The 12,568-nt window shown below is 45.4% G+C and overlaps 2 protein-coding genes across 6 annotated transcripts in view; both read right to left on the bottom strand.

Annotated features, from left to right (window-relative positions):
- Positions 1 to 37: 37 nt before the first annotated feature.
- Npff (neuropeptide FF-amide peptide precursor) lies at positions 38 to 2,803 on the bottom strand. Its single transcript, XM_027396745.2, has 3 exons — positions 683 to 2,803; positions 324 to 445; positions 38 to 214 (listed from the first exon to the last, which is right to left on the bottom strand). Exons 1-3 carry the CDS (start codon positions 1,007 to 1,009, stop codon positions 112 to 114), a joined length of 552 nt encoding a protein of 183 aa, XP_027252546.1. The 5' UTR covers positions 1,010 to 2,803; the 3' UTR covers positions 38 to 111.
- Positions 2,804 to 9,924: 7,121 nt separating this feature from the next.
- LOC100764874 (cyclic AMP-dependent transcription factor ATF-7) overlaps positions 9,925 to 12,568 on the bottom strand; it is an 85,923-nt gene continuing 83,279 nt past the window's right edge. For 4 of the 5 annotated variants that reach the window (XM_027396715.2, XM_027396716.2, XM_027396714.2 and 1 more), the window contains one exon: positions 10,926 to 11,143. In XM_027396715.2, the coding sequence (XP_027252516.1) occupies positions 10,926 to 11,143 (218 nt within the window). Of the gene's footprint in view, positions 11,144 to 12,568 lie in introns of all 5 variants that reach the window. The other variant, XM_027396711.2, reaches the window with a different exon arrangement.

The raw sequence follows: 12,568 nt of genomic DNA on the forward strand, positions 1-12,568 counted from the left end.
CCACCCATTCCCTGAAAGTCTTGTCCAAACACATAGATTCACAAGCCAGACCATTTTATTTAGGGGGACACATGGCACACACATGCAGACATTACAGAGGATGAGGCTGTGTTACTTCTTCCCAAAGCGCTGAGGGGCAGCCAGGCTCCAGAACTCTCTAGCCTGGGGACTTAGCTGTTCTTTGCTCCAGGACCCCCAGGCACTTCTGCCAAACCTTTGGAGAGATTCATCCTCAGTTGAAGCTCCCTGTGTCTTACCTTCCTTCACCTCTTCCTCCGCCCTCCGCCCTCCGCCCTTCCCAGCCTCTGCCTGCTAAACCTCACCTCTGGGGCTGAAAGAGGAAGGCTGGGCTCCTGCCAGGTCTCTTCATGGCCTGGAGCAGAAAACGCAAGAGGGACCCAGGAGTCTGGGCATACTGTGATGGATAGGGTCCCCCATCTTCTTCCTATGATGAGAGGGTGACAGGGAGGGGAAAAGCCTCTGGACACTGAAGACACGGCGGGTGGGGGACGGGGGAGGGGGGGGACGACGACACGACTTCCAGGGGCAACTTGCACAGGCTGAGGAGCCATTTCCCTTAGAAGCCATACTTCATGAAGGCTTTAGCAGCCTGGAAATATCAAACCCTGTATTACAAATTTCAGCTAAGGGGAAAATGGTGCTGGGAAGGGTGACCACTCACTGCAAAGACTTGGTCTCCATCCCGGCTTCCTGGTTCTTCAGTGCGGCCCCAGTCCAGCAGCAGCAGCAGCAGCAACAGCAGCCGCACAGCAACCCGCTTAGAATCCATGTTGCCATCCACCTCCCCACTGGCACACCATCCTCTTATACCTGCTGTCCCCCACCCCCACCTCATCAGCAGCCTGGAGGGAAATGTAGACAGGCAATAGAAATGCATGGCTCTATTAAGAGCCACCTGGGACCCCCCTCCCATACCCCCCTGGGGACTTTCTGCTCTCAGCTTCCTACCCCAGCCTAAGCCTGGAGTTATAGACTTTATTAGATGCATAAATCCTGTCTCCAGAGCTCAGGAAGCATCATTAATTGCAGATGGTTTGTCAGAGCTAGGCCCTGGGGGAGCCTTATAAGAACCCCCAATCCTTCAACAGGTTGGAGAGCTTCAATTGATCAACTCTTGTTCCTGACTGGATTGAGTATTATTTCCTGGATGGGAGGGTAGGATCACAGCCCATTAGAATCCCTGCTCCTTCTAGTGAGGTTAAACATGGAATCCCTACTCATAAGATTTACCTATGGACAGTAAAGTGAGTTACAGGACAAGGTGGGTTTGGGAGTCTTACTGAGTCGAGGTGTCTTATAAATTTTGTGGACAGCCCATCTTTGTTAGAGAACTGGGACTCCACAGCTGAGCTCTGCTGCCACCTTGTGGTCACTACTGTTTACTGTCAGGTCCAACCGTTCCCTTTTCCAAGTCTTTTTATCTAGGAGGATTTAAGGACACAGTTCTTTGGAGGTTTCCCTCTCGTCATCACCGCCTCTGCCTGGCTCTGGTTCTAATATGCTACTGGTGCTGGTGACTAGGGTCCCGCTTCAGGGAAAGACAGAATCACTCCAGGTCAGGGAAGGACTCTTCAAAGGAGCTAGTCCTAACATTACCTGGCGTGCAGGTATCAGTGTGCCATGTCTCTAGCAGGACTATGTCAGGGTTCTGACTTAGCCATAAGCAAAGCAAGCCATCACACTCTCAGCCTTGCTTTCTTCACATACAGGAACAATAAAGTGAATTACTTAATATGAGAAGCATTATTTGTAGCAAAGCACAGAGCTGGTATTTTCCAAATGTCAACTGTGATTACCTTTGCTTTCCCCCCCACTCCAGCCCCAGGGAACTTACCATCTCCAGAGACTTTTTTTGGACACACTTCTCCCTGTGCTGAGCTGGCTTTAGCTTCTTGATGGCCTCCATCACGTCTTAGTTTGTTCCATGGAGTCTCAGAACATCTTTCATCCCATATGTAAAAACCCTCCACACATTCCATTCATCCCTATCTTTTTTGCTCAAGGGGGAGTGCTTTATTGTAATCTACTTACATTTAGTTTTGTAGATAAGAGGTGCTTTTTAGTTAGTTTTGTGGTCTTGGGGATCAAATCCAAATCCAGGGCCTTGTGTATGCTAGGCAAGTGCTCTACTGTAGAGGGGTACCCTCAGTTCTATCTGGATGGTCTAGATACATCTATCTAATGGTGCAACCTAGGCCTGGGTGAACATTCTGTAAGCTCTGTCTCATGATTTTCCCATAGAACCTGTCATTCATTATGGTCATATCTTTTTTTTTTTTAAAGATTTTATTTATTATGTATACAACATTCTGCTTCTATGTGTATCTACACACCAGAAGAGGGCACCAGATCTCATAACAGATGGTTGTGAGCCACCATGTGGTTGCTGGGAATTGAACTCAGGACCTCTGGAAGAGCAGTCAGTGCTCTTAACCTCTGAGCCATCTCTCCAGCCCTTATGGTCATATCTTAACAGTTCACTGCTTTTTGTTGTTTTGGGTTCTTTCTCTCTTGTCTCTGTCTCTCTGTGTTTAAAACAGGGTCTCACTATTTAGCCTTGGCTAGAACTTGCTATGTAGACCTGCCTGCCTCTACTTCCCAAGTGTTGGGATTAAAGGCCTGTGTCACCATGCCCAGCTTGTTTGTGGTTTTCTAAGATTGGGACTCTGTATGTAGCCTAGTATGCTGGTCTTTGTTCTCAGCCTCCCAAGTGCTGGGATTATAGATGAGCATCATCAACACCTGGCAGGAGTTTTTTTTTTTTTTTTTTTTTTTTTTTTTTTTTTTTCCCTCGGAGACAAAGTTCCTCTGTGTAACCCTGGTTGTCCTGGAACTTGCTCTGTAGACCAGGCTGGCCTCAAACTCACTGAGGTCCACTTGCCTCTGCCTCCTGAGTGCTGGGATTAATGGTGAGCGCTGCCACTGCACAACAGGAGTTTAGCATTTTCTCTTTGCTCTTGTAATTCACTCTGACTTCAGTAAACTTCAATTCATTCTCAATAAAATGAAGCAACCTGCATGCTGGAGGCTGTGAGTACAATGTCCAGCACCCAAACAACAACAAACCTAACTGCTCCTGTCATCAAGAGGCTGTGGTGAACAGTAAATGGAAGGAATACACAGCAATCCCACTGGACCACAAACAAAGCAGTCACTCTGGGGTACCATGGTCTGGGCTGACCCTGCATTCTGAAAGAAGCCAGCAGACTTCTGTGGAGCAGGTACCTTTACCTCAACATAACTTAATTCTTCTTACCTGTTTCATTGTCTTACCTTGGGATTCCCAACTCCCAGACTTCTTATTTATTGAAATACAAGGTCTCAGTCAGGCAGTGATGGTGCATGCCTTTAGTCCCAACACTGGGGAAGCAGATCTCTTGAGTTCAAGGCCAGCCTGGTCTACAGAGTGAGTTTCAGGACAGCCAGGGCCATTACACAGAGAAACCCTGTCTGGAAAACCAACCAACCAATCAACCCATCAACCAATAAACACAGGGTCTCACTTTGTAGCCTTGGCCTAGAACTTAATATGTAGACCAGACTGGTCTATGGCCTTTTTCAAAGACTTATTTTTATCTTTAGTTGTTTGGATGTCTGCACTCATGTATGTGAGTGCAGGTACCTGGGAAGGCCAGTCCAGAATCAGATACTCTGGAGTTGGAGTTGTGAGCTGCCTGGCCAGGAATTGAACCCAAGTCCTCTAGAAGATCAGCACTTAACCACTGAGCCATCTCTTCGGCCCCTCTCCCAAGTGTTCTTTCTTTCTTGAGTCCCCTGTGTGTTCCCCTTTTTTATTTATTCATTTACCTGGGGGTGAGATGAGACACATGCCCCACAGAGCATATCTGGAGGTCAGAGAACACCTTGACAGTTCTCTCCTTCCATCACATGGGTCCAGAGATCAAACTCAGATCTTTAGGCTTGGTGGTACCTTTACCAGCCCTACACAGTAAGAACCAACAATAGTGTATTCACTTCTTGGATCTGTCCTACCAGGAAACTCAGAGGTGCCTGTTGTGTCTTTTGTTGAGTTCTTCAGTCTGTCTCACTGTTCACTTTCAATGGTAATTATAAAAGAATACACAGACACAAGAGGAACCAGTGGACCATCTGTTCCTTTCTTGAGCATTACCTGTGAACTTTTAAACAAAGTCTATCTCACATTTCCAGGCCTTTTCCTCTTTTTCTTTTCTTTTCTTTTCTTTCTTTTTTTTTTTTTCAGACAGGGTTTCTCTGTGGCTTTGGAGGCTGTCCTGGAACTAGCTCCTGTAGACCAGGTTGGTCTCGAACTCACAGTGATCTTCCTGCCTCTGCCTCCCAAGTTCTCGGATTAAAGGCATGTGACACCACCGCCCGGCCCTATTTTTAATTTTTTCCTTCTATTTTTAATTGTGCGTGTGTGTTGGGGAGGGAGTTGTGCAGGTGAGTGCCGTGCTTGTGGAGGCCAGAAGAGGGAGGGCATCTGATCCCCTGGAGCTGGAGTTATAGGTGGCTGTGTGCCAACCAACATGGATGTGGGAACCAAACTTGGGTCCTCTGCAAGAGCAGTATGTAGTCCTAACGACATCTTTCCAACCCTCTCTCCCTTCTATAGAAAGCTTGACTTTGTCTCTGTGTACACTACCCAGTCTCTTTCTTGAGAGTATGAACTTTTCTTCCTTTCAATTGTTGCAAGTGGGTGATGACAAAACACTGAAAGAGAAGAGTTTCCTGGTCTTCAGGCACTCCCATTCCCCGTTTAAATGAAACACACATTAAGTTCTCCAGAAAGTATTTTGGTGATGCCTTGTCTGAGGCAATTCAAAGAACTGAACTTTGTAATACCATGTTACTTACAGAAAGCAGAGATGAGAACCCTGCTCTTTCTGCCCTAAGAAGTGGAAGGGAGAGAGGATGATCAGACATGAAAGCCCAGTTAGTCACCAGGAGTGGCCAGGGGCCCCATGGGTCTGAATAGGGAAGCACCAAACATACCAGTGATTCTCTTGATAGTTTAATGTTATATTTGCAGCATAAATAAGGCACAGTATATGTCAGGGCAAAGGACAGAGGGAAAAGGCAAGGCTGGGTGATAACTACTAAATGGCATGGGGGAAGTAAGAAGGGATGGTTAGGGAGATGAGCTCAAAGCCCCTGCCTCAGCCCTGCCCCAGGAGATTGTGAGAACCTGCTCACAGGGGTCATGCTGAATTGGGTAGAAGGAAAGGAGAAAAGACAGTTTTGTAACAAAACAGCCCATAGCACTGTATCCTCCCTCCTGTCAGGGTCTACCACTGGAGCCTGGGGAGACCCAGACTGGGTTGAGTTCCTTGAGGATGGAGAGGTATTGCTACATGTCAAAAATATATAGGTGAACAGAGATATATTCATAGATACACATTTCTTTCTTCTCAACAGATACTTTATCAGGATGTAGCAGACCCCACTGTGGGAGTGGAGGCTAATCTCCCTGCCCGCAAGAGGTCTGTGTGTGTGTGTGTGTGTGTGTGTGTGTGTGTGTGTGTGTGTGTGTGTGTGTGTGTGTGTGTGTGTGTGTGTGTGTATGTGTGTGCGCACGCGCACGCGCGCATGCACACACACAAGGAGAAACTGGACAACTATGGCTCCTGCTGATTTTGTTGTTTGTTTGTTTTGAGACAGGGTCTCACTGTGTAGCTCTGGATGGCTTTGAACTCCCTGTGTAGATTAGGTTGGCCCTGAACTCAGAGATTCTCCTGCTTCTACCTCTGAAGTCCTGGGATCAAAGGTGTCTCCCATCACTCCCGGCTTTTCTGCTAGTTCTTAATGAAACCAAAATTGCAGAGTGGGAACCTGCAAGGGAGTATGGTAAGTCCTGTCCAGAACAACGCAGGAAAACATTTTAGAGCTCAGACTGGAAGGAAGACAAACCTAGAATTTGAGATGAGTGATATGGCGGTCACTGTTTAGGAGGGACTGAGGGAAATAAAAACTCAATGCTAATGCATAGGACACATTTAAAGTAATCCTTGTCATCCCAAAACTAAGATGCTCCTAGCCTGTCCCCCAGGGACTCCTGCATTAGTGTGTACTAGAAGCACAGAGTGCTTGTTAAAGCTCACCTTCAGGGTGTCCAACTCAGAAGGTTGGGATGGCCAAGAGAGTGCATTTCTAGCAAGCTCCAGATGATGGTGTTGCTGATGCTGCTCTCGACCATGTTCTGAGAACCACTGCCCTAAGGTAAAGTCAATGAAACTACTGCTCACAGCCACTTAACAGCTGCCAAAGAAAACACCTAGTAGCTAAAATAGAAACGTGCATCTACAAGGACATAAGCTGCCTTAACCTGCCCTACTCTCACCAGCCTTTGTTCATTTGGGGTAGGGTTTTACCTCAAAGTAACAGTGCAGAAGGCGGCAATGTTGGCCAGCAGGCACTGTGGGCACTCCTGTGGGGTCACCGCCCTGGTTGGAGTAGGAGGATTTGTCTATGCACATGCATGTGTATACAGAGAACAGAATTTGTAAGAAGAATGTCTAGCTGGACTGTAGTGGGGTAGGATCTTCTAATAGGCCTTAGGGTCCTCATCTGTCCTGCTCCTCCAACCTTTCTGGACAAACATGTCTAAAGAAAGGAGGAAGAGGTCATCAGCAAAGGCACGTGTGACACAGCTAGAAGACTGGAGTGTAAACAGACTGACTATAATGTATTTCTTTTTTGTGGATATAGTAAATAATATTAATGGATATGTTATCTGGGGATGGGAAGAAAGTTATGAAAGGGACAAACTGGGAAGCATAATCTCAGGAGTTAGCACCTTTAAGGAGCCTCTCAGAAGCAAGAGGAGAATTGTATGTGTCTTTTTGGTAGTTCAGGCTGTTGATAGCACAGGTTACAGTGAAGCATTCCACCTCTCAGGATGATGGTGTGGGAGGGCAGGTCCCTGAGGAGATGGGAGAAGTCAATCAAGAAAAGGACTCAAGAGCTACAGAATGGGAGAGAGAAGGCAGGCAGCAAGGCAAGGCTCACCAGCACAGCTCCCTTTAGTATGTGGTCTGTTGCTGACACCCATGGACAGGAGTGGAGGAAGGAGGCAGGCAGATTTAGAGTGTTTAATCAACAGGAAAGGAGTAAGGGGCCATGTCCTTTCTAGTTCTCCTTGGGTGCTGGGAGGCTTTTCAGCCTTCCCAATTCTGAACAAGCTTTGTTATGTGGGACAGGGGTAGCAAGGGCACAGAGAAGGGTCCTCAGACATCACATTCTCAGCTCCTTTCTGATAGGTTCTTAAGAAGAGCTCAGTGGATTATGTAAAACAAAACAGAGTTCAAAAAACATGAGTTAAAACTGGAGGATACGTCCATCTAACGTGATGCATAAAACACCACAGAGAAACACAAAGATTGTGAGACCACAGCCCACTAGGGACACACTCCAAACCTCTCCTTAATGGAAACCAAAATTACTAAGATGACTGAAATGTCCGAGAAAGAATTCAGAGTCTCATTTTAAAGAAGGATAAATGACTGTCTCAAATATTTCCTAGCAAAGGCTGGCTTGGAAATGAAAAAACAAAAAACAAAAAACAAAAAACCAAAAAGAAGTCTCAAATACACATGAATGAAGTAAGGAATTGTATACAAAGACCTCCACAGTGAACAAAACAGTGAGTAAGCTGGAGGAAGTTAGAAGTCAGAAATATGGAGGGAAATTTTAGTGAGGGCATTCAAACATGGAAAAGGAACCAAACAGAAATTAACATGAAAGAAACAAGTGAAAAACCTCACCAGAAAGCATCACCAAGAGATAAGATCAAGCAGTTTGGGAATGGAGGGCAAAGCTAGGACAATAATATACTCAGACATTATATATAAATTAACATGAGCAGCATTTCCAAAAGGCTTGGGATATACTCAAAAAAAGATCAAACAAACCTCAGAACCCATGGGGTAGAAAGAGGACCTGAGATAAATTCAAAAGGAATAGTCAAATTATTTAATGAAATTAAAGCACAAAATTTCCTAAGCCTAGAGGCAGAAATTGATTTCCAAATACAAGAAGCATATAGAACCCCAAATAGCCATGGCTAGAGACTTCTGTATGACAGATCACAAGATGTCAAGAAGGGTTTATTGACACCCTCTATGATACCTGGTTCTGGTTCACATAAGTCTGGAAGGCAAAGGTCTGGATAGTGACCACTGGCAGCAATAATGTAGGTGACAATCCCCTTGACTGTAAAAGAAGCTTCATTGTAAGCAGTTGCTGTTTTTTTGTTTTGTTTTGTTTGTTTTTTAAAGAGTAAACAAAAAATTGCTTCCCTACTACAGTTCTGGTTGTGCTTGACATCATTAAGGTCCCCAATACTAACTTCCTGCTATGAAAATAAAGACCCCAGAGAAGTAGGCACTAGAGTAAAGGAAGTGACATTGAACCTCCACATATACTAGATATCCACATGGGGGTAGGCTGGTAGGGTATGGATGAAGCAACACAGACTCATAACCCTTTAAAAACCCTTGACTGATGGGGGAAGAAAGATAGCCAAGGGTCTATGAAGGCTCCTTGGGAGCCATAAACTCAGTCATGCTTTAGTGCAAGGCTGCTAGTAGAAGTTAAGACAATTAAAAAAAAAAAAAAAAAAAAAAAAGCCTGGTGGAGGTGGTGGCACACTCCTTTAATCCCAGTACCTGGGAGGCAGAGGCAGGTGGAGCTCTGTGAGTTCAGCCTAGTCTACAGAGTGAGTTCCAGAACAGCCAGAGAAACCCCACTTTAAAAAACAAAAATTTAAAAAAAAAGAAGAGAATTTATAAACAGGAAAACAACAACAGAAAACCCCAAGAAGCAGCCATCCAAAGAAATCCTGAGCACAAACTATGGCTGTGAATTTCTAAAGCCAAGTGAAATCCCCGGGGATGGTAACCTGCCCCTGACCATCTGGTGACATTTGCTAGCCTTGTCACCTCAGGGGCTGTTCCTGTTGAGTCCCTGGTGGTAGAGGATGAGAAAACCATCTCCTGTGTTTTCACTGGGTGTGGCCTGGTCAGCACTGACCCTAAAGAGGAGGAGGGAAAACTTACATAAAACGCAGCAGAACATGTCACTGGATGGGTGGGCTCACTAGTCTAAGCTCTCAGGAAATAATTATGTAAGGTAGAACATTTTCTCTATTTTTCCATAACAATGAATTTTGGAAGACAAAGTGAAAAAGGAAGCGAGCAGTTACTGTGCACATTTAAGATGGAGGCAGGAGAGGAGACTCTTGGCTTGAGCAGATGGCAGAAGGCGGCTCTCGGACAACTGGGAGGGCTTTCTATTCAAGAGCTACTAAAGCTGACCTATCTATCCACAGGCCTCTGGCTCTGGAGGAGACTGCACAGTTCAGAGCCAAGGAAAAATGAGGAAAAGGAGGGGTGTATCTCCCTCTCGGTATCCCACCAAATAAGGGTAGCCAATAGCCACAGGCAACAGTCTCCCAGGCAGATGGGCCATATCCTGAGCGCTTTGCTGAGGTTATCCTTTTTCTTCTTTTCTCTCCACTCACTCTTACACTCAAAAGCCGCTCAGGACCTTGACCACAATGTTTCAGAGCCCTGGAGCTTGTGCCTTGGACAAGCACTACATTTGCAGGACAGAAAACAAAAAAACAAGTTCAAAGAAATTTCAGGACTAGAGACACCTAGTGGCTAGGCTAGAAACCTGCTGAGAGAAAGCAGGTCGAGAAAGAGAAAGGTGATGGACACTGGTGGTTATAAGATATACCTCAGAAAAGAAGGGAGGCTGAGAGCTGTGAGAAGAAAAAAAGGAATAAGAGAATGAAAGCAGCTCCTGTTTGACAACCTCCAGGAGGGCTGATCTAAAGTAGCTATGGTAGGAAAAGGCATTGATGTGGACATGGGAGCAAAATGGGGAGGAAGGAGCACACAGATGACCAAAGATGACAATATGTAGACTTTTGCCAGTAAACTATTGTAAAACATAAGAGAATTAGTTAATCCAGTAACCTGATGGAACGAGTTTTAAGTTACACTGTTCCTGTCTGCCCTGATGATTAGAACTGGAGGGTAAGGAAGGAGACAGAGAAGCCCAGTTAGATCCCAGGCTCTCTCCCTTTTCATTGCCACTAACAATAAGGCCACAAGATGAGGTTCCCAAGGCATAGTGGGGAGGTAGGAAAGACCCCACCACTAGACTAAGGAAAGTCTAGAGACAAAATGAGGTACCCAATAGATTTGGAAATGAAAAATGATTCAAACTCTCAGAGTTTTACTTTTTTTTTTTTGGTTTGTGTTTGTTTTTGGTAGCAGATAGGAATAAGGAATAAAGCACATGTAAGAAGTGGAAAATACTGCTACTTCATACATCAAAGGGATTACATTCTCAATAAGTGAATGTTTTCACTGCAATTTAGGAAGGGGGAAAAGAGATAAATAAGCAGCTATTGGGAGACAAAGTCCTGAGTGCATGGGGTGGCTGGGGTTGGGACAGCAAGTAACATGCCATCAAATCTAGTCTCCCTCTATCTGGCAGGAAGTGGCATGCTAGTAAGGAATAAGGAGATAACAGCCACAGCTCACTGGGAGGAGAGGACACTGAGAAACCCCAAACCTACAAGTGCAAGGGTTAGTGTTAAGAGACAGGTACACATGCATCAGGGCCAGGGATGATTGCTCAGACCATATGGAAAGGCCTTTGGCTGTCGGTACATAAGAAACCCCACCATTGGGGGATAATCTATGTGGCTTGGGGCCAGAAGCCCCTAGTACAGGTGTCAAGCATACATGATCATGTGGCTAAAGAGAAGAGCCCGACATCTGTCCATACTCACAACACACAATTTCTTCCTCTCCCATACTGCCACATCCAAGGCAGAAGGGAAGGGTAAGTTGATCTCTCTCTTGGCTCAGGCGGGCGAGCTCTGGCTGGGGATCTCTCCGTCACAGGAGGCATCATCTGCCCGCAGACTGTGACTGTGGGGTCATGATCACATGTGACTGTATGGGCATACTTAGTTCTGTCCTTTGGCTGGCCATCTGAGTGAGAACCGAGGTGGCCACAGCTTCAGCTGCAGATCGAACACTAAGGCCATTGCTAGGGGCTGTTGCAGAGCTGTGCTGAATCACTGGGGCTGGGGAACCCGTTGGCTCTGAGCTTTCCTTGGGACTTTCTGCCAGGAAGGAGGACAAACAGTAGAGAGCAAGTGGTCAAAAAACAGGACAAAGGAACAGAAAAGACTATGTTTTGCCGTAATTACAAAGAATACAAAGGAAAATGAATCTCATATTTCTTTTTGGAGAAAACTCTCCAGAATCCTGACTTCTCAAGTCATGAATGACCTGGAGAACAACAAGGTACAAGAAGCAAGAACTGAGCCAAACTGGGGCACAGCATCACATTTAATGCACTGTGATGGGAGGAAGCTCTTGTATCTTCATTCCTAGGTAGGTAAAAGCCCCCTTCTAAAGCCTTGTCCTCCATGTATTATCACAGTGAAGTTCACTTGTTTCCTCCAAGGAAAACTTTTAAAGGGATATGGATCCACTGTATCCCTGGCTGTTCTGGAGATCACTCTGTAGACCAGGCTGTCTTGTCCTCTGTGCTTTCAGAGCAGACATTCATTTATTCCTCAGGCATTTACTGAGCATTATCCACATGGGAGAGCACTGGAATATACAGCAGAAGCTCCCAGCCCAGGGCCCATTTACAGGATATCTATCCTTACCTCATTCACAGGTTCACAATGAGTCTTTGAGAGATAGGGACAATGCCTTATCTTATGTCAAGTACCTATATAATGTGGATGCCTCAAAGTAGTAATTAAATGCATCTTTGTTGTAATAAATAAGTAGTTTAGTGGATTAACTACCAGTCAGAATTCCTGCAGGGATTGAGTGGAAAACTAAGTATTGACTGCACACTGAGGAACACTTATCCTCCTTAGCTCATGAAGAGGATCTGAAACAACTGATCTAGGTAGACTGCCTCTGTACCCCTGATGTCTCCTGGAGAGTATCAGATCCTTCGTGTTGCACCTTCAATGTCTACAATATAAAAGCTGAAGCCATTGTTAGAACCAAGACTGCATGTGAAATGCTCCTAATACTTCTTTCTCCATCTCATTTCAATGTTGCTGTCCCCATTTAGCCACACTAGCCTTTCTCTGTATTTGTGACAGGTCTCTCTGTGTATCTCTGGCTGACCTGGAACTCATGGTGTAGATCAGGTTGGCCTTGAACTTGCAGTAGTCCTCCCACCTCTGCCTCCTGAGTGTTGTGACTACAGGTGTGGGCCACAATACCTGACCCTTTCCTCCCTTCTTTTTTTTTTGTTTTGTTTTTTAGACAAGGTCTCTCACTGTATATATAGTCAGGATGGCCTTGAATTTATGAACATCCTGTTTCCAACTCTTTGGTGGGGGGATTACATTCTCGTAGCACCATTTCCAGCTATATTATTATTATTATTATTATTATTAAGATTTATGCCAGTTATGGTTGTGTATGCTTTTAATACCAAACACTTGGGAGGCAGAGGCAGGCGGATCTCTGTGAATTCAAGGCCAGCCTGGCTACACAGAGAGTTTAAAGGCAGC

Source organism: Cricetulus griseus, chromosome 2 (genome assembly GCF_003668045.3).
Source record: "Cricetulus griseus strain 17A/GY chromosome 2, alternate assembly CriGri-PICRH-1.0, whole genome shotgun sequence".
NCBI classification, from domain to species: Eukaryota; Metazoa; Chordata; class Mammalia; order Rodentia; family Cricetidae; genus Cricetulus; species Cricetulus griseus.

Excerpts from the sequence above, each read along its gene's own strand:
- Npff (XM_027396745.2), bottom strand. The coding sequence starts at position 1,009 with ATGCATCTAATAAAGTCTATAACTCCAGGCTTAGGCTGGGGTAGGAAG. Across the intron at positions 446-682 it reads ATGGAGACCAAGTCTTTGCA|GAAGAAGATGGGGGACCCTA; the intron begins GTGAGTGGTCAC and ends CTCTCATCATAG. Across the intron at positions 215-323 it reads TTCCTCTTTCAGCCCCAGAG|GTTTGGCAGAAGTGCCTGGG; the intron begins GTGAGGTTTAGC and ends ATCTCTCCAAAG.